Genomic DNA, 21723 nt, shown 5'->3' on the forward strand with positions numbered 1-21723 from the left:
TTTTAAAATACATTTGCTTCTGTCGGAGTTGATAGCATCCATAGCTCCTTTTCATTTTGAGTTAGTCTAGCTTGAAGAAGACTAGTTCAGCCATAGTTGAAAATAAGCCAAACAAAATGGAAGGAACAAGTTGTAGTTTATCCAACCTTATAATCCCGTAACAATTATCGTACAGGAAAAATGCTCAAGATGTGTGTCTATTATCAAGGAACCTTGTTCGTACTGTGAGAAACCTGGCAATCGATCGATAATCATTCCGTCTATGCACTCTGTTAACTTTGGTAATGAAACAGAATGTATCTCATGCAATTGCACCAAACAAGGAACCATATCGTGTCGTTATAAGCATATTCGGCAACCCATATGTGGAAACACACAAGATTGTGAGACCTTGTTAGCGAGACTACCTAAACATCAATGCACTTACTGTGTCGACCCTTTAAATGGACAGAAGAAAATTCCTTTGACTTCATGGAATGTTCAAATTGGAAGCGATAATTTTAAATGTGTGTGCTCTTATGAAGGCGATCTGGTATGTTCAACGGACGAAAGAATTAATGGCTTCATGTATTCAGTTCAATGCTCTAAGGAGAATTGCACCAACTTGATGACTAATCCAGGTTTCTCTTTCCCAAAGATTTATAAAGCCCGAAGGGGTTTAGATGTCGTGACTTGGCTGAAAAGTGTGCCGTGGTTCGGTAGGAAATCCTAGAGAGGGTCATGTGACGCTTCGCGGATTTTTGAAAACAATAGCAGCAATATTATATTTTTTAAAGCACGACATCTAGCCCTCCGGGATTTACAGATCTGTGGTCTTGCCTAGATGGGGAACGGACTGCGATAGCGAGTTTAAGAATGTGTATTCTTCTGTTAACTTCTGATTTGTATAGATCCTGATCAGCTGAGGAGGACTGTAAACAAGCACTTTTACCGTCCTCGATTTTGTGGGCCAGAACTGCGGTTTTTCCAAAGTCTTACTCAAAAGTGCAAATACATAAACTCGCTAAGTGCGTCTATAGCTGTTCAAAAGATTTATATTATGTTTTTCAGACTTGTTGCTCATAGAGGATATGATGTTCCTTAAATAGACCAAAACTTCAAGGAAACTCCAAAAGAAAACTATCCCAATTTCTTTATAAACGTTCACTTAAATCTTACCTTTTCTCTCTCTTTAGACTGCAGATTTCAAAACCATACCATCAGACATAGACAATCGCGATACGTCTCGATGTACGAATTAGCATTCTGTTTTGAATGTACATGTTTCTTTGGTCAAGCTCAATGTCGAGTACGAGGAAGATCTGATAAAGAAAAACCTACCAGGAAAGATGAATATGATCTCATCAGCAAGTATTGCAATGGTGATAAAGAGTGTTCAAATTTAGCTTTGGATGGTGATGTCAAAGTAAGTATGTTAACAACATTGAATAAGTCAGATCAATCGTTTTGGGAAGAATGCCGCTTTAGTTTCCAATTTCAAGAATTAGTCTAAAAAGTTTCGACGGTCACTTTTAAAGTCTGTCATAACTTTCCAACCAGTTGTCGTATAATAAAAAGTTTGGTATCGTTAGAAATCCACTAATTAGTTTTTCAAAATTTGCCCAAAAAAGTGAAGAAAAATGAAGAAGAAAATTTGCTACTTTCGATTTAAAGGTGTAAGGAAATGATTCTTATATCAATCGAAAGCTGAATAATACGCCAGTCCCAAAATATAACAACTCCTAAATATTTTACTGGGAAATATAAGCGCATTTAAATATCTTTCCAACGATACCAATTTTTTCATTATACGCAAACTGGTTGGAAAGTTATGGCCAAAAATAAAAACACTGCACACCTTTTTGACGCAGACTTGAGCCAAAGTGTTGTAAAGAGAATGTTAATTAAGGACAATCTTATCATTTAAATTCTTACATTTGCTTACTATTCAAATTCCAGTTTGTAGTAAACCAGCCATTGCTTATTGTCCATCTGAAGTTATTGAATGGTCAGCAACACATTGCAATTTGACATGTGAAAAACCTACACGCGGTAGAGCTCGCCAACCAAACTACATCAAGACTCAAACCAGATGGTGTGATAATATGGTGTTCACCAAGGATAAATGCGCACCTTGCCAACAAGGTAAGGTATTTCATAGTAGATGTCATTTTGATCCTATTTTTGCTTAAAGTTTAATCATTGTAGAATGGTGGAGAAATCGTAAAGTGTATGTATTTATAAATGACCTTGGATCTCTAAATAATTAATTACCAATATATTTGTCACAGTTCTACAGGCTAAATTACAATGATAGACGGTCTCATTCTTACGCACAGGCGAGTACAGTACGAAGGCCTTAAAAATAAACCATCTAATAAAAATTCTAAAACAAAAATCTTATTTCACGCCTGAATGTCAAAAATTGATTTTTTATAATATGGCACCCACATTTATTGACACAACTACACATCTTTGTTGTTATTCTTAGTCCTCTGTAGCGATGCAAAATCATTACGTTAGATAATTTGTTTTCACCCAACCCGTTAGAGCTACAGCCTGATTGGCAGAAGACAACCACAATGGTTAGCCCTAGTCCGCTGACACCCTCTCTTTACGAATAAAAAATGCGTGCTTATTCTATCCTACTTGTGATTCAGACTAAAAGCTCCCAGGTAATACCAAGTTCAATTATGTCAAGTTTGCTCTAAATTATGTTTTTTTTTAATTTACACAGATAAAGAGAAAATCTTGGCGAAATACGAGAAATATTGTGTCGTGCAATTCAAGCAATCAATATGTATGGATAGATCAGATCTGTGATTCTTACAAAGATTGCATCAATGGTGAAGATGAGAGAAATTGTACAAAATGTAAGAATTGCGAAAGGACTCAAATCCTCATCAAAAAAACCTTGTCTCGCAGCCCCGGTGGAACTCGTTTAAACAGTGAAAATAGAAATGCTATTGTCCCCTGGTAAAAAAATCCGGTGGGGATAGTTTTAGTGCGCAATTTTTTCCCACTGAATTTCAAACGGGGATGAAAACAAAGTTGATTTCCAAGTGGGGCTGAAATAGTAGGGTATTTCACCAATACAATCATCAATAAAATCACCAATCCTTCTGGTTTACCCGAGCTTGGAAGCCGGCATCATGATGCCATCAAGGCCAGAAGAAGGTGGTGGCCGATTGCTGGTTTGCACACTAAAACAATGCACCGACGATATCGTTGATAAAGACAAAGACCGCTTGACCTGTGTCAAGTGCAAGAGGAGTGTTCACTATAGATGTACGATGCTTCCCGCGTACCAGATACAGCAGTTCATCGACAAGACGAAAAGCACTCATTACAGGTACACCTGCCAAAATTGTGTAGAAGTTAAACCTGTACTCTCAGCCCTCATCCCTTCAAGACGAGCCCAATCATCTCTTAAACTTGAACAGGAAGTCGAAAACCTACGAAGAGAGCTAGAAGCCTGTAAGGGGCTTCTCAAGCAAAACGAAGTCGATAGAGTTACTATTGCATCCCAAAAGAAAGAACTGGCGAACCTAAAGAGAAATCTCAATGAAGATCCGGGTTTCCAGTTCCACACCATAGAGTACGTTGAGCAAAAGTTTGAAGAGAAACTCGAGTCACTCAAACCGACTATCAAAGAAATGATTGAACAAACAATCAAAACAGAGTGTAAAGCACTCTCAGAAAAAACGTATGCTTCCATTACCTCCTCCAACACCACTAATCTTGCTACCCCAAATCAAGACTCACTAAAGGAAGTTATCAAAGATGCCTGGCGTGAAGAGGGAGCAGAAGAGGCAGACAAGAGAAGACGTGCACCAAATGTCATCGTTCATGGTTTACCAGAGAAAGATGAAGAAAATGACAAAAGTTGGGCATCAGATTTTATCAAGGATACCCATGCCCGAGCTAACATTCAGCGTGTCAGAAGATTAGGCGTAGCAGATGGAAATAAAAAGCGACCCTTGTTGTTATCACTCAAAAATGAACAAGAAAAATGGACCGTTATCGGAAATTTAACAAGTTTAAAGGGATTAGAAAACTACAAAGGTATCAGTATTACAGAGGACCTAACACCCGCACAACGGAAAGTATATAAGGAATTATCGAACGATGCAAAGAAGCTAAACTCTGAGGAAAAATCTCAAACTGAAATTTATCGAGTCAGAGGTGATACAAAAAACGGTTTCGCTGTAAAGAAGCTGAAAATCAAAAAACAACAATAGAAACAAACCACTATAAACAAGCATCAACTAGCAATAAAGCAAACCCTACCCCAAGAACTATACCTGAAATAAGAATCCTATCAACAAATGCCGATCAATTTACGAAAGCAAAGAAAGGAATATTAAATAAGATAAATCAACTCGAGAAACCGCACCTAATCGCAATTTGTGAAGTAAAACCCAAACATGGTGAAAAATGGCAAATCCACGAATACGAAATGAAAGACTACAAAGTTGTTAACTCCACTAATACCAATAACAACAAAGGTCGAGGAATCGTTATATTGGCACATTCATCAATAGACCATCTAGTTGCTGACATCGAAAGTCCTGTTGAATTCGAAGAAACCTGTATTATCGAGATTCGTCTAGCAAAGAAAGACAAACTTGTATTTGCGTGTATATACAGAAGCCCTACGAAGCAAGCTAACTCGCACGAAAACAATTCTATGTTGAACAGCCTGTTGAAGTCATTGAGTCAAGACAAGAGATATTCACACAAATGTATAGTTGGAGATTTTAATCTACCAACAATAAATTGGGAAAACTGGACAACCCCCCATATTGAGGACAGTAAAGAAGAAAAATTCTTGGATGCACTACGAGATTCATTTCTTTACCAATACGTCAAAGAGCCGACGAGATGTAGAGGAACAGACGATCCGTCTCTAGTAGACCTCATTCTAACCAGTGAATATAACCAAGTCAACAATCTCAAATATCTTAGTCCACTTGGAAAAGGTGACCACAGTGTACTTGTCTTTGACTTCAAGTGTTGTGCTGAGCAGAAGCCAAGTTGCCAAAAGTATTCCTACAATTCAGCTAACTTCCAGGAAATGCGACGCTTTCTTCGAGCGGCTAATTGGACGCAAGACTTTATCGCGACATCAAACGGAAAGACAGTATGTGAGCTCTGGGAACAGTTCAAAACTGATCTAAACGATCTAAAGAGCCGATTCGTCCCGCTAAAAGAAGTTGGAAATTCCTTCTGGAAGAAAAAAGGAAATATTCCGATAGGGGAAGATATTCGAAATGAAATCAGGATAAAAGATCGCCTACATAGGAAGTGGATTAAAACCGTCCCTCACAGGAGGTTAAAGAAAAAACTGGAATGTTACGGGGTAGGTGGAAGTCTACTAAACTGGATAACATCGTTTTTGTCAGATCGCAAGCAGCTGGTCAAAGTCAACTCAGCCAAATCAACAACTAACCCTGTCGTAAGTGGGATTCCTCAAGGAAGTGTACTTGGACCTCTGCTATTTGTCATTTACATCAATGATTTGCCAGACAAAGTAGTTTCGGATGCATTTCTCTTCGCTGATGACACGAAAATAGTGAAGACTATAGATTCGGTAGAAGACTCTATCGTTGTACAAAGAGATATCGATGAAATGGAAAAGTGGTCTCAGGATTGGTTACTCACGTTCCATCCTGATAAATGTCATGTCTTAACAATAGGTAAATTCGCCAACATCAAGCATGCACACAGATACCAGCTTGGAGGTAATGAACTTGAACATGTTTTTGAAGAAAAAGACCTCGGCATCTTGATCGATTCGGAACTAACTTTCGAGGAGCATATATCCAAACAGGTTAACAAAGCAAATTCAATCCTTGGAGTTATCAAAAGAAGTTTTAACGACTTGAGTCCTTCGGCACTTTGTACTCTGTACACCACCTTTGTCAGACCTCACTTGGAATATGCACAATCAGTATGGCAGCCAAAATTACGTCGTAGTATAAACTTGATTGAAGGTGTTCAAAGACGGGCGACAAGACTGATTCCTCAATATCGTAATCTCCACTACGAAGAACGTTTAAAAAGACTCAAGCTTCCATCTCTTGAGTTCAGAAGGCTTTTCAGTGATATGGTGCAAATATATAAGCATATTCATTTTTACGACCCACAGACAACTCGGAACAAGTTTGTTAAAAAATCCCGTCCAACCAGATTCCATGATCATGAATTTGTTCCAAACTTTGCTGATGATGGTTTTCGTGGGGCTCAGACGAAATCTTTCTACTATAGATCGATCCCAACATGGAATGCACTACCGCGATTTGTCATCGAGTCGACCTCAATCAAATTGTTTAAAGAAAGCCTAAACAAAGCGTGGGAAAAACACCAACTAAGATACTTGACATATTAATATTGTAATTAGAAATCGGTTCGTAGAGGTCCACCTCGGGCCTGTGAGCTTGTATACATCATAATAATAATAATAATAATTTCTCCCATCGGGAACGAAATTTTAGCCAAATTTTACAGTGGGTTAGGGTCCCACCGGGTCCGTGACTTAGGGGTGTATCAAATTAAATCTTTTAAAGTCTGCTTTTTGGAAATCTCCGAAAACGAGTATGGTTTTACGCGTTTCAATATTTTCTCGCATAAAATATCTTAAAGGCCTTTAAAACGAGGATTGATTCACTTACCCTATGACGTTAAATCAAAATATGAAATTCGACGAGACACTAAAAATTAAGACTTGTGTAATATAGCATGATTCATTGCAATTTGCATCCAAAGCAAAAATACTTCTATATTATTTGAATAAACAATTGTAAGAATAATATTTCTTTGTTTAGTCTATTGCAGGTTCGATCGGGACAAACATGGATATGATTGGCCTTCAAGGGAAGAAAACGCAGCTGTTGTAAGATCTTGTGCAAGTGATCCTGTAATGGCAAAGAATTTCTCACGATTTGGATTAAGAGGTGAGTCCAATGAGTCTTTAAAAGCCAAGAGGGGAATCTTCGACCTTTCTGAAGCGACACAAAAATAAAGCCTTAAATCTCGCGCTGCTTTTTCAATTATAGGTGGAATTTAACGCTTTCTTTTTTTTCATGCGTCATAATTTTCGAGCTTTTATTTTCAATCTTGCGTCTGTGTGAAACGCGGGTCACGTGTTGAAAAGACACAAAATTTCAATGAAAATAAGCTAGTTGTTGGGGAGCATTTTCCCGCCCAATCAATGTGTTGTATTTTAGTATAAATTTATACTATTTAGGCAATATATCAAGAAAGTGTGTGAGAGATGAAGACGACCCACGTCATATGGAAAAAAACAATGTGTGCTTGTATCGTCTCTGATTTCCCTTTCTTCAATAGTGTAAGTGTATAAGTGTGTTTGATTTTGAGCTCTTCTGCTTAGGTGAACTCAATTTTTTATTTTCAAGTATTAGTAACTCTTTATCGAATCCCGTTTAAGTGTTTTAGAGAGTGGTTTTTAAGAGTTAAAGAGAGTCGTGTCTAATACAATAATGACCGGTTAGTGAGGGCTGTACATTGCCCGAGGGCAATATTTTCAGTACAGGCCGAAAAAAACCGGTCATTATTGTATTTGTTAACCGTTTCCTTCAACTTTGATTGGTTTTTAGCGCTTTATCCAGGAAAAATAGCGAAATAAAGCAGAAAAAACAAGCGAAAAGAGATAAAAAATTGCTATAATTTCTGACGTCAGAAATAAACTAGATATAGCTTACACTAACTGCCACCTTTCAAATAATATGTTTAAATATTATTACTATTATTTATTTATTTACTTATTTTTATCCTTTTATTTTTTCAAATAATATGTTTAAATATTATTACTATTATTTATTTATCTACTTATTTTTATCCTTTTATTTTTTACTTTCTCTTATTTTTACTTTAGGGAAGTCGATTTTATGATGAAAAAAAAGTTCTGTATATAATTGGAGATTAACTTTCTTTAAAAGTAGCAATTATAAGACAATAATTCGGCTGGGTACATGAAGAAATAGCTGTGAAGATTTTCTTTTTTTCTAAAAATGACAATGTAAAGAATCTATCTAAATGAATAAAAATGATGCGGATGGGTTAGTTTTAAAAATGATAATATAAACAATCCATCCAAATATAAAAATGATGGGCTAAGCGGTTTTTCTATATGCAATAAATCTAAATAAGTACAAATCACAACAATGACTCTTTTATAACTGCTTTAAACTACATCCCATTGAACGAACCCTCCCCAATTTCTTGCTGGTTATCTCGTAAAATATATATAGGGGAAAGATTCCAGAAAAGTATCAAGAATCTTGGTCCAGAAATGGGAATCTTATACAAAACAACGGTACCAATAGAGTTTTTAATGATTCAAAATGAAAACCCTGATTAGCAAAAGGTGTATCAAAATCGGTGAAGTTCCATATTGAAGCTTGATTTATTACCTTGTTGCCCATTTCCGACGGCTTATTAGCAGACGCCCACGCTAAAAAGCTTTAAAGAGCCTTTTTTTTTTAATCTTCAGAATAAAGAAAGTGTGATACCTCACCCTCCTAATCCAATGATTGTAGTGAGGGATCGTTTAGGCTAGAGCTGTTGCGCTAGCAATAACTGGAACCATGCATTTTAGCTACAAAAACATGGATTGAACTTGATCGAACTGCGATATAAATATAAAGTAATCAAACTTTAATCAAACTGAAGATTTTCCGGTAAAGTTCGATTACTGTTCGATCAGGTTCGGTAATAGACCTTTTCTCAAAGAGGATGTCCTGTTGAATAATTATGTAGTCCAGCCATAAAAACAATGATAGAGCCATGCATAATTACTGTATCATGCATATTGTAATAATTATGCACGGTTTTATCATTGTTTTTCTGCTGGACTACATAATTATTCAACAGGGTGGCCTCTTTGAAAAAAGGTCTATCTGGGTCTATCAAACACCTAACCGTTTGATTTTGTTCGATGAAATTTGATGGTTCGATAAAGAAAATTGGATTTGATAGGGTTCGGTTGACATCGCCTGGGCTGGCATCGGGATCGGGGAGGAAAAGCTGGAACTTTTTCTTAAACCAAACTCATTGAATACCAATCAAACTTCATCGGATAAAAAACTGTCGTCATCAAACTTATATAATCAAACCAATCAAAAAATTTTAATCGAACAGCTATCGTTTGATTTTGTTGAATAGTTCAACAGTTTGATTACTGGCAAAAAAATGATTGCTGAATTTCAATTGACATGATTTCTAGGAAATACGTGGAAATACTTTCTAAAACTGACTGTTTGTCACAACTGGTTAACATTTAACACATAACTATCTGGTGAAAAAAGGAAAAAAAAGATCATACCTGTGTTTTTTGTAGTTTTAGTGAAGAAGAGGGCTATGTGTTGCTATTAGTAGTAGTGTTATTGTTGATGTTGTGGAAAATTAACTCTTTTTGTACTAATTACTGAGCATCATCAATTTATTGGTGCATTCACTAACTACACAAACATAAAATACTTAGTAGTAAACGAATAATAAACCTCTTTAAATACTCTACAAAAGACCAGAAAACATGACAAAAATCTATACAGCAGCAGCAAATTTCAAAAGTTAAAAAGCACAGCCATTAAAAAGTTCTCACGATGAATATGTTTACAAACGCTTGGTTACACTTCTTACAGTAGCGTATTTTAATTATTAAGAAAAGCGCTGTTTTTTATCTTTGTGAGTAAGTCCACCTTTAGAATATTGGCCGTAGTACGCCCGCAGCCAAACACCCACGCCATAATTTGCGCCCCAAAAGTATTGCCCGGATAAACTACGGAATATGAAACATACGGAAACTGAAAGACGACAAAAACAAAAAAAAAAAAACAGCGAAAAATTTTAACCCGCCTCTCACTCATCGCGAAACTATTAAGCCACCTACGCTCCGCTGCGCTCCGCTCGGTGGCAAAAATGAGAGAAATGATGTCAACGCATTGTTCATTTTCCTTTGAAAAAGTGACGTCACAATGAATTTTCCTAACGACGGGCAACCACTGACCTTTATATAACCCTGGACAAAGCTTCTCAATCCCAGCCAAGCAAAATCTTTGATCGGAGTTTTTTGAAAATTGGTACCCTAATGTCGGCACTACTCGATAGCGGTGTAAATGCATCGAGAGAGCTAGGTCTACTTTCCCTCAAATTCTTTTGATGATGTAGCGGCGCTAGACGTTAATTTTTAGCATTGCAATGGCTTCTCCTTGGGTACCAATTCTAAAAAAACTCCAATCAAAGATGGCAGATATTGCTTGGTCCAGGGTTATATAAAGGTCAGTGCGGGCAACTCTGGACAATGTAGGCCCGTCGTCATGCGAAAAGAACCAATTGCATTGCGCAAAAAGCCATGTAGCCCGCTTCGAAAAAGTAACCGGTTAACAATTGGGCATACTAGCTCCATTTTTGTATTTTTTCTTTCTTTTTTTCTTCGGACATTCGAACTTAAATATTCGAATCTTTCTGTAGTTCAAACTAGAACATTGGTCCCCTTAGCTCGCAAGATCGCAAGTAGCTTAAAATGCTCTCTATAATCCGTATCGAAAAGGAGGGAGCAATATACCCAATACTTTATTTTTCAGACAACGTACGACAATGATATCACTCTTCTAACATTCAGCACAGTCATTAATGCATTGCAGAATATCCACAAACACATCCTTAAATCACCAAGCAATTTTCAACATCTGTATGAAATCAATAAGATATTGAGATTGACACACAAGTTGTTGACTTACTCATACCGATATGATTATGAACGTTTGCAAGGGCTGAAAGGATATCGCTTAATGAAGGTATCGTTTTTTCATATCAAGCCGGTTGATCTTTTGGCTCAGGCCTTGTAGGGATTTGGGGTTGATTGGAGGAATGCGATCAGGCTTTGTTTGTAACGACTGTTCAAACTGAAACAAAAATTGAATATTTCTAAATTTTATGAATTGAAAATTTGACAAAATCCAAATATAGGACTTAAGTTTGCACAAGTTTGGAAAAATTGACAAAAAATTGATTGATAAATTAATTTGATAATTGAAATACGGAGAAATTCACTCCTTGAAAATTTGGCTAAGTTGATAAATCAAACTTAAGAAAAAATTGAAAATCACTTAGAAAAATTGAATGAAAAATAAAAATTGTTCTTACCAGATAGACTAGGGTAAATGTTGTTTAATAAAGCATTCATGGATCTTGACAATGTAAGAAATCAAAATCAAAGTAAATCAAAAATCAACCAAAAAATTGAAAATCGAATTCATCTCTCAAAGTTGTTTCAACGCTCTCTTGTTAACAACCAAGTTCATTCTGATTAAAAATCTTAGTAAGTGACGAGAAAAAATGCTGTGACATAGTTTAAATAGAAACAAGTCCCTAAGGGACGCGTAAAGTAATTATAAAAATTAATTAGTCTAGATTTTTCGTGACGTCAAGGCAGAGGAGTTTTCTCATAGGAACTAAGGATGAATCCTTACGTCGACGACTTGCCTTTTTATATTTGGCTGGCAATCAATACAATCCCAGCTGGCACACAACGTTGTTTCATCGCTCATCTAACGTTATATGAACGTTGTGAATGTCACATAAACAATGAAACAATGTTGTGTGCCAGCAGGGAACTATCACCTTCAGCATGAGTTTAGTTTTACCCAGTTCCTCTAAACATCCAACTCATGTTATTAGATATTTCCTTATCTCTATGTGTGATTTTCTAAAGTGGGACCTCACAAAATCATTTGTGTGGACGTCAAATGGAGGAAACGGTTTCCATAATTCATTGATGGGACATTTTAAAACGATTTTCTAGGACTGGATTATGTCAAATTAGGCGTTAATTAGTCGTTCCAAGTATTTAATGCATATCATATTTTTAATACTAAGTATGTTTTCATTACCCATTTAGCCAGTAGCGGAAATGTTCAGAACACAAGTTATGTGCCATGCAGGCGAAGAATATTGGAAGCCAGCTGTTTCTGTTTTCGTCTTACTTGGGAAAGAATTTGACTTGTAAGTTTTTGCTTTGTTAACCAATAGTTCCTTGCCTTTGATTCGTCCCTTGCCTTTAATCGTTCGTTCGTTCGTTCGTTCGTTCGTTCGTTCGTTCGTTCGTTCGTTCGTTCGTTCGTTCGTTCGTTCGTTCGTTCGTTCGTTCGTTCGTTCGTTCGTTCGTTCGTTCGTTCGTTCGTTCGTTCGTTCGTTCGTTCGTTCGTTCGTTCGTTCGTTCGTTCGTTCGTTCGTTCGTTCGTTCGTTCGTTCGTTCGTTCGTTCGTTCGTTCGTTCGTTTGTTCGTTCGTTCGTTCGTTCGAAACAATAAAACCTGATTTCCATTGACTTCTTTTTCAGACCAGATTACGGCTTTGGTGACTCTGGCTCATCGCTCTTGGAGCAACTTATTATACACCACAAGCTCGATTTGTAAGTCGAAACAATAAAACAAAGTAATCTTTCGTAGGTCAAATTTGGTACAGGATGCCTTGCATGCTGGATATATCTGTCTCTAAGTTTGGAGCACAAAACCAGCTTATAGCTGGTTACAAGACACATTTAAAAGAAGAACTAAAATGCAAAAGTAATTGCATACGTAAGATCCAATCCCATTAAATCTTTTTCTTCTTCCCTCAGGTTGTTATGATGGAGGATGAAAGACTGCAAGAGAACAAACATAAACGGTCTCCACCTAAGATTAATGAAACACATCAAGTCCATCCCTCTTCTTCAGCTGATAGTAGATCTTCACCAAAAGTAAATAATTTTCATGTCGGTGTTATGTCAAATACATCTTTTAGCTTGCAGTCAATTTAGCTTATAAAATTGTCTCTTTTATGTTATTTTTTACTACATGGGAGCCACTCTCAAGGAAATTAGCCTATAGGTTTCCATATGGATGTAAAAAAGAGTGAACACTGCTGTCGATTTTGTGGAGACGGTTTAAAAGTTTAAGAGCCATTTTCTGTAAAAATCAGACAAAATCAGGCAGGTTGAGGAAGTGATATCCTCAGATTTTGCCAATGTTTGGATATTTTGCTCAAATACTTGAAAATAACATCCTGTGAAAAATTTTTTGAAAAATCTTTTTTCGTTCCTAAAATATGGGCCTTCAAAATTTGGGCCAATTTGCCCAAAAAAGTGCACTTTTGATAAATCTTTGACTTCAAGAGCAATTTTAGATATGATCAAGCTTAAGATTTATTTCAAAACATTATTCCTGGAAGAAATCCATGGGTACATTGAAAAAATGGCATTTTGAGAAAAATTTTTTGACCCTATGGCTAGAAATCATTGCCTGAAATCACAACATTTCTAATTTTGAATAGATTTTGAGAGCAATTAGCTGGCTTGGCCACAAGTGTCACATTGATATTTTTGTATATTTCTGAAGTCTTTATGGTCATCTTTAGCTTTCAATTAAAATTTTCATGTGACACTTAATGCCACGCCCTAAAATGGCGGCTAAACATAGCTTTTCGCTCAATTTTTAGTATTTTCAATGAGCTTTTAAAGCCATGGCCCTAAGTTCCACCACTGAAACAAACCATTTTTAGTTAGTGTTTTGGCCATATTACCCAATCCTAAAATCAAACCCATGTGGTCTAATACCATTTTTGCACAATTTATCTTGGAAAATCTTTTTAAGTCATCAAGACTTAGCCAATTTTTCCCTTAGCAACGCATTGTTTTTCCCTAGCAACCAGGCATCCAGCCTTATCAAAATTTTCCAAACTGTTTCCTAGTGGTTCCAGACCATGGTAAATGTCTTAGATTGCAATATCAAAGTCTTGGACACAATTTTCACTGAATTTTAGGGCAAATTAGGGTCGCAGAGACAGAAATAGCAGACCCCAACAGGTAACGAGGAAGCAACTTTGGCTGATGCTTGTTGCAAAACCCTAAATCAAATCAAATTGATTCTAATGTTTTTAACATTATTGCAGAGGAAATACTAAGAGAAAATTAAGTGGGGGTACTTAGCATAGAAGTTGAAGGTTCTTTTAACAGGTGAAATGAGGCTTTTGACAAGAAATTTCACCACTAAGGAAAAGCTAAATCTCTTGTTTTTCTTTGTTTTCAAATGCTAAAAATTATTTGCAATTGATCTTTGAAGGGAAGTCTCTTCTTGCATTTCATACCTTTGTACTGTTTTATCATTATAGATACTACACAGACCTAGAAAAGAACTTTGAAGAAAGCTATACTGCCTTACAGATGAACTCTAAGAGGAGGAGAGGATACAGAATTTCAGTGCAACACTGAGTTTTTAGAACCACTTTAATTGAGTTTCATCAAGCATGATCATTTCAAGTCAAATTATTTCAATATTTTGATCAAAACTAATATCAAAGAGTCAAAATTCAACTAATGAAATTGGATGGAATCTAGCATAAATGGTTCTAAAAAAACAATGTTGCACTGAAATTCTGTACGATCCTCTGTAAAGTACTGTAGTTAGAATTCATCTGTAAGGCAGCATAACTTTCTTCAAAGTTCTTTTCTAGGTCTGTGTAGTATCTATAATGATAAAACAGTACAAAGGTATGAAATGCAAGAAGAGACTTCCCTTCAAAGATCAATTGCAAATAATTTTTAGCATTTGAAAACAAAGAAAAACAAGAGATTTAGCTTTTCCTTAGTGGTGAAATTTCTTGTCAAAAGCCTCATTTCACCTGTTAAAAGAACCTTCAACTTCTATGCTAAGTACCCCCACTTAATTTTCTCTTAGTATTTCCTCTGCAATAATGTTAAAAACATTAGAATCAATTTGATTTGATTTAGGGTTTTGCAACAAGCATCAGCCAAAGTTGCTTCCTCGTTACCTATTGGGGTCTGCTATTTCTGTCTCTGCGACCCTAATTTGCCCTAAAATTCAGTGAAAATTGTGTCCAAGACTTTGATATTGCAATCTAAGACATTTACCATGGTCTGGAACCACTAGGAAACAGTTTGGAAAATTTTGATAAAGCTGGATGCCTGGTTGCTAGGGAAAAACAATGCGTTGCTAAGGGAAAAATTGGCTAAGTCTTGATGACTTAAAAAGATTTTCCAAGATAAATTGTGCAAAAATGGTATTAGACCACATGGGTTTGATTTTAGGATTGGGTAATATGGCCAAAACACTAACTAAAAATGGTTTGTTTCAGTGGTGGAACTTAGGGCCATGGCTTTAAAAGCTCATTGAAAATACTAAAAATTGAGAGAAAAGCTATGTTTAGCCGCCATTTTAGGGCGTGGCATTAAGTGTCACATGAAAATTTTAATTGAAAGCTAAAGATGACCATAAAGACTTCAGAAATATACAAAAATATCAATGTGACACTTGTGGCCAAGCCAGCTAATTGCTCTCAAAATCTATTCAAAATTAGAAATGTTGTGATTTCAGGCAATGATTTCTAGCCATAGGGTCAAAAAATTTTTCTCAAAATGCCATTTTTTCAAAGTACCCATGGATTTCTTCCAGGAAAATATGTTTTGAAATGAATCTTAAGCTTGATCAAGTCTAAAATTGCTCTTCGTAGTCAAAGATTTATCAAAAGTGCACTTTTTTGGGCAAATTGGCCCAAATTTTAAAGGCCCATATCTTGGGAACGAAAAAAGATTTTTCAAAAAAATTTTCACAGCATGTTATTTTCATGTATTTAAGCAAAATATCCAAAAATTGGCAAAATCTGAGGATATCACTTCCTCGACCTGTCTGATTCTTACAGAAAATGGCTCTTAATATACCGTTTAACACATTCACTGCCATTATCGATAGTACTTCAAAAGGATCCATAGCTTTTGATAATGGAAGTTTGATTGCTTTTTATTGCTATTTTGGAATCTTCGTGAAATTCTGCGTCGATTATGGTGCACTTGAAGCAAAACGTGGCAACAGGAGCCTGTGAAAGTCAAACTTTAATACCATTTCTCGATTTACGAGAATGTTAAACTATTTTTCTACAGTTGACACGCTGTTTAATTGGATTTTCATCGAATAAAGGAGTGTATCGAATAGTAGTGCTCCGTTTGTTTCTTGTTGACGGCGACTTTCAATATTATCGAATAATGGAGCGTATCGAATTGGGAGAGCGTCAACTGTAGTTTTGAGAATCTTTCTTATCGTTATGTAATGACCTCTTACATAATGTTGTTGTTTGTTTTCGTTTTAGAAGATAAAGAAAGTGTATATTGGCCATACGAAGGACGCATTGGATAAGTTTGAAGAAGTTTTATCTGGAATGAGTATCGCATGCTTGGTTGTTGGGCTAACGACATTCCGTTTTGTCAAGTGAGTCATTTAACCAAACATCCAAATTTTCTGAAACCTTTGGATGTTCCTTAAAAAACTTAAAACCTAAAAATGTTCTTAACATGTTCTTATTTTTCCCATTTTTTGAGTAATTTTGTCCTTTTTCCTAAGAAATCGGGTGTTTTAGATATATAATAAATCGATAGAATCTGCAATGACATTCTACCCACTCTCGGATAAAGATTTTGTTTATCGATTGACTTTCATGTTATAGAGAACAGGATATGAAGTACTTCATCCATCAAAACTTGATGATTGCTTTACTGTGCAAGAATTTGTTTTACAAAACAACAACATGGTTTATTCCGACTCTACCAGAAACTTCCAAGGTATTTCATGCCTAACCTTTGTAAAAACTGTAATCATGTCAAGTTGAAGTTCCTCGATGAATAGAAACACACTTGTCTCAGTGCCCTGGTGGAACTTTTTTCCACAGTGGGAATAAAGATTTCCATTGAAATCTGAATGGGAAGGGAAATTCTATTTTAATTATATTCAAAAACTCACAAAAGTTGGAATGGTTTTATAGTGCAATTTTTTCCACTGAATTTCAAATGGGAATGGAATCAAAGTCAATTTAACAGTGGTGCCGTTACAAGGGGATGTATAAATACAACATACAACCGTCGTTTTTTATGAAAACTATTAAGATTTTATATTTATTTTTATCGATTTTTCAGGCTGGCTGTTTTTCAGTATCGATTTTGTCGTACTTTTTCACTTTGTCAACATTTTCATGGATGATGGTTGAAGGAATCAATATCATCATCATTGTTGTTTTTGTTTTCAAAGGAAATCGAAATTACCACAAACAATTTCTAGCCATCGGCTATGGTAGGTATAGCCTGAATATCAAAACTAAAAATTTCAGAAAATTTAAATTTTAACTCAACAAACAAATTTTTGAAATCACAGCTTAGTCTTAGTCCTAGAGAATGAAAGTATGAATCCTATGTTTCCAAAACACTCCATAACCACATAGCGCAGTCAAACCCAAAACCCACCAACCAATATCCAAAAAATTACAACAGTCCATAAGAAAGTTTTCATGAACCATGTTTCTATGGAAAATAAATTCCCCTGATTTCTTCTTTTTTTGTTTTCATGTGATTAGGAAATTATATTTTCATTAGTAAGTAGAGGGTCCAAGGTTACCCTTTGTTTTGTTACATAATTTAGCCGCGTCATAGAGGCATCCTTACGGGTTTAACGGGGTTTGTGCAAGTAAGCGAACTGCATTTTGATTTAGAAGTCAAATTACTTTAGGAAGACCAGGCGGTAAACCAGAAACATGAAATAACTGTGAAAACTAGACAGTGAAATAATTTACCGTTTGGATATCAAGGCTATGGTATTTAGTGTAACTGAACTGAGACTTTTTTGTTTCTTTTTGTGAGAAATGCATTATGCATTGTTGCTGGGATCAATAATTCCAATGATAAAACATGCTCTATTACTTTTCTCTGAGATCCTCTACGCAAGGGAAAAAAGAATAAAAAAACCGTGACTTTTGAAATGTTTCAATAGGTTACACTATCAAAAACTAGACTGTAAAATAAGTTAGGTAATTGTAAAGCTATGGTATGCAGTTTAAAAGAACTGAGACTTGTTTCGATAGGTTACACTTTTTCTCACATTGAAGAAAAGCAAGGAAAGTCATGGTGAATTAGTTGTTTAATAGTTTTTATGTTTCATCTTTTTTTTCTTAGGTTTACCCTTTCTATTGACATCGATCTTCGGAGGAGTTTTCAACCAATCTTTTGCCGATGCTATTGAGTAAGAAATTTTTATATCAAAGAATATTTTTTTCAATACGCACAAATTAAGCTCATTTTTTTTCAATACACTTTAAAGTATAGAACATATTTGCGAAGATCTTAATAAAAAATCTGCCTCAAAACTTCAAAACTACTAAGTACTACATTTTAAAACAGACTTGGTTGGAATGATCATTTCGAGTGGATGAATTTAAACTCTCACTTGAAAGTCAGTAAACTTGAAATTGAATAAAAAATAAGTGAGAATCTTCTATACGCGAATTCAAGTAGGTAATAGAATAGGTAGTAGGTAATAGGATGCACCAAATTTTTCTGATTCTTGATGTACATCTTAGCTTCAGTTATTTTATTTTGTGACTTCTAGGTGTGTCGTTTTACAAAGAAACTATTTCTGGGTGTTGAGAGGACCAATATGTTTTTATCTGCTGGTGAGTTCACTGCATGCAAAAGTACACGTTTTCTCTCAATACTGGTTTCTATAGAAGAATCTACGTCTATACCACTGACCAAACCTCGTTCCCTGCATATTATCAGCTTTTTTATGCTTACTGATATCAATAGATAATATTCTCTGGTGTCAATCACCTCAGTAACGTAAATAAAGCCTGGGATTCACTGAGACTGACCTTTATACTATGGATAAAGCTTCTCGATTCCAGTCAAGAAAAAAATCTTTGATTTCGAAACAGAGGTGTATCACCACTCAATGTTGGTTTTTAAACGGAGAATTTCATTGATTTATAACTGACCCACATTGATCAAAAATGACGTATATAGCTTGGTCCAGGGTATATAAAGGTCAGTTGTCTATACCCATTAATTATTTCCATATTTTTCATGAAAGGAGAGTTCTGCTTTCTAGTAAGCGGCTTGTTTCCTTTAGAGCAAATATAGCACAATATGATATCTTATCTTATTGTTTTTGTGACCTTTTTTCGTATGCATTGTTTTTATAAATGTACTTTTGAATTTCTTTAGGTTAATGGTATCTTATATTTTGATGAAACTTCGTCAAGTTGCTAAAGAACGTAAAAACATGAATGTCAACACGAAGTCAAGGTAGCCAGTGTTGCGATTTGTGTCCTGGTGGTGGTGGCCCCCAGCTAAATCAATATGGCGCCAGAAACAAAAATCCCGTAATAATTTTGCAAAACCCAGCTTAGGAAGCGCTCATTGAACCGTGAGAAAGCACTCATTTATTACGAAAATGGCACCCTTTCCCTTTCTTGAATATTAATGTTTTTATGACATCATGTTCTTCTCTTTAACTGGGTGGACCACATTTATCTTAAAATGCTCTTAAGTTAACTGAACTTAGAGAGTTAGAGGTGGCGCCAAATATTTGCTTGGGATTGATATTCCCGTGTTTTTATGACTGGGAATTTCATTGTTTTCATGGAAAAAAACAGCGCAAAGTTTTACAGTGAGGATTTGTTGATTTTATTATTTTCAGTGAATTTTCAGTTTGAAGGGTTCCCACTGGGTCTGTGAGAAGGTGGTTTTGATATCTTGATATCTGGTTCGAAGCCTCGCTTTTCATGTGTGTTATCTTATAGAGTCTCCTATATAAAAAGAATTTTTATTTGGAGGATTACTAACGCATGAATAGACGATTGTTTTTAAAATTTTTAGCTCAAGTACAAAGACGTTTTTGGTGTTGGTGCCACTACTTGGGATACCATTTATATTGGCACCCTTTGTTGAATACAGCATTTATATCGCTTACACTTTCGTCATCATGAATGGACTTACGATATGTGGAAGTTTTTTTCATGATTTTGTTTACTGACTGCTGCAACTATAATTTTTCAAATTGCTTGATAATTTTTACTAAGAAAGACACATTATTTAGAACATCCATTCTCACAGACCCGGTAGGATTTCTTCAGCCAGTGGGAATAAATAACGAACTGAAACTCGATGGGAATAGATATTCTAATAGTTTTTATGACTGGGGATTTTAATTCTTTTGTTTTCCAGTCAGAAAATTCAGTGGGGATGGGAAAAATAGCATAATATTTTGCAGTGAGAATTGGTTTATTTGATTATTTTCAGTGGGGACAAAAAACAAAAAGTGTAGGATAATTTTACACCGGGAACGGGACAAATTTTCCAGTGGGAAGAAGTCCCAGTGGGTCTGTGAAAAGGGGGTATTTTAGACAGCGAGGTTCACTTTGGTAAAGGCTAACGAAGAGCATGTTTGACAGAAGGAAATCTGATGTTCAAATTCCACACTCAAAGAAAATGTTTCTTTATTTTTCAGGGTGTGTATTTGTTGGTTGGACACGTCATCATGGATGTCAATGTTCGAAAAGATATCGACAAGCGATTTGATTGGCTCAAACAAAAGACTGTTCGAATGAGGAAATTTTCACAAGAATCGACGCGAACGAGAACAAGCACCATGTGACCATGTGAATAAATTGCGAGACAAACTTAATCACTTTCTTGAAGATTTGAGGATTTAGCTAAGCTACGCCAAAGTCATTTTATTTGAATTCGATATAAACATGTGGTAGAAACTTAGTAGAAACAAGTATGAACTTCGGCCTGGATTAAAAACAAACCTATTTACTTTACTTAGATTTCTGTTGGGCCTTGGGCCTACATAATGAGATTTGTCTTATCGAAATTTTTCATCACTTAGGACTTGTTCGTAAAATTTCAAATGAAAACTTTTGTTTAGTAAAATGTTTGGGCGTTTATCTTTTTCAAAGGGGCGTTTGAAATAAGGGGCGTTGATTTATGACCAAAATTACTGTAATAAAGTGAATGGAAACGTTATTTTTCCTTTGCATATTACTATTTAAATACAAATAAGTTTATATCGAGGAACTTAGAAACAGGTCAGAATAAGCAAATACAAAATTGATACAATTATCACACATCTAAGTTTTCCTTTATTTTAAACTTACAGCTACTTATTTCAAATAAACGCCCCTTCCTAGGGTGGAGCACTTATTGAAAATTTTCCCAAAAGGGGAGGGGCGTTCATTCGAGAATAACGTAAAAAGGAGGGGGCGTTTATTCGAGGTTTTTTAATGAAGTGACCAAGTATTTTTCACAGGCACGTAACATTTAGCTTTAAGAACTCTAGGAAATCCCCAAATTTCCCAAAGCGTATTTTTTAAGCAAGTTTTATAAATTATCAAATTTTCATATTTTTCATGTCACTTGACCTACTTGAACTACCTACCTAAATACGCCTCTGAATAGAACTTAGATAACGCCCTTGTTAAAAGATCTTCGGGTATGTTTATTATTCATCAATTTTATTCTATTCTTGATTGAAGGCCAAAGATTCACAAAAATTCAAAACCCACAAAAGCAAAATATTTTTTTTCTGATATTATAACCCAAGCGAAACTAACACAATCTAATCTACGCTTAAAGTTTAAAACAATCTTTTTTTAAATCAGACTTGAGCCCAGTCCCATAGTTCGCTTTGTGATGATTCTGATAGAGTACTCACGATTGTATCATGCCCCAGAATGCATTTCATGTTATTGCCGTCCCAATGGAAATCCATCTTGCTACTATTACAACTACACATACACAGTGTGTATTATTATTATTATTTATAAATTTGGTATCATTGGAAAGATATTAGTTAGTGGAACAATTTGAAATAGAAAAATCTTTGAAATAATTCTAAAAATGAAG

General features: G+C 35.4%; 3 protein-coding genes across 5 annotated transcripts in view; all 3 read left to right on the forward strand.

Moving 5' to 3' along the window:
* Positions 1–12416, forward strand: part of LOC136803405 (uncharacterized) — a 46980-nt gene extending 34564 nt beyond the window's left edge. For 2 of the 3 annotated variants that reach the window (XM_067060123.1, XM_067060125.1), the window contains 9 exons: positions 176–620; positions 1176–1405; positions 1939–2124; positions 2717–2852; positions 6807–6935; positions 7229–7330; positions 10587–10799; positions 11903–12006; positions 12343–12416. In XM_067060123.1, the coding sequence (XP_066916224.1) occupies positions 176–228 (53 nt within the window). In that variant the 3' untranslated portion in view covers positions 229–620; positions 1176–1405; positions 1939–2124; ... (4 more) ...; positions 11903–12006; positions 12343–12416. The remainder of the gene's footprint in view (positions 1–175; positions 621–1175; positions 1406–1938; positions 2125–2716; positions 2853–6806; positions 6936–7228; positions 7331–10586; positions 10800–11902; positions 12007–12342) is intronic. The other variant, XM_067060124.1, reaches the window with a different exon arrangement.
* LOC136803543 (uncharacterized) lies at positions 4439–12631 on the forward strand. The gene is made up of 5 exons (XM_067060284.1): positions 4439–6091; positions 10587–10799; positions 11903–12006; positions 12343–12414; positions 12622–12631. The coding sequence occupies exons 1-5, from the start codon at positions 4439–4441 to the stop codon at positions 12629–12631; spliced, it is 2052 nt and encodes a 683-aa protein (XP_066916385.1).
* On the forward strand, positions 12631–19083 carry LOC136803544 (adhesion G-protein coupled receptor D1-like). The gene is made up of 7 exons (XM_067060285.1): positions 12631–12741; positions 16143–16261; positions 16497–16611; positions 16963–17116; positions 17992–18058; positions 18425–18488; positions 19039–19083. The coding sequence occupies exons 1-7, from the start codon at positions 12631–12633 to the stop codon at positions 19081–19083; spliced, it is 675 nt and encodes a 224-aa protein (XP_066916386.1).
* Positions 19084–21723: the final 2640 nt, after the last annotated feature.

The sequence above is a fragment of the Clytia hemisphaerica genome, unplaced genomic scaffold (assembly GCF_902728285.1).
Source record: "Clytia hemisphaerica strain Z4C2 unplaced genomic scaffold, Clytia hemisphaerica genome assembly, whole genome shotgun sequence".
Taxonomy (NCBI): domain Eukaryota; kingdom Metazoa; phylum Cnidaria; class Hydrozoa; order Leptothecata; family Clytiidae; genus Clytia; species Clytia hemisphaerica.

Excerpts from the sequence above, each read along its gene's own strand:
- LOC136803543 (XM_067060284.1), top strand. The coding sequence starts at position 4,439 with ATGAAAGACTACAAAGTTGTTAACTCCACTAATACCAATAACAACAAA. Across the intron at positions 6,092-10,586 it reads GAAGGCTTTTCAGTGATATG|ACAACGTACGACAATGATAT; the intron begins GTGCAAATATAT and ends TTTATTTTTCAG. Across the intron at positions 10,800-11,902 it reads AAGGATATCGCTTAATGAAG|CCAGTAGCGGAAATGTTCAG; the intron begins GTATCGTTTTTT and ends TTACCCATTTAG.
- LOC136803544 (XM_067060285.1), top strand. The coding sequence starts at position 12,631 with ATGGAGGATGAAAGACTGCAAGAGAACAAACATAAACGGTCTCCACCT. Across the intron at positions 12,742-16,142 it reads ATAGTAGATCTTCACCAAAA|AAGATAAAGAAAGTGTATAT; the intron begins GTAAATAATTTT and ends TTTTCGTTTTAG. Across the intron at positions 16,612-16,962 it reads CTCTACCAGAAACTTCCAAG|GCTGGCTGTTTTTCAGTATC; the intron begins GTATTTCATGCC and ends TCGATTTTTCAG.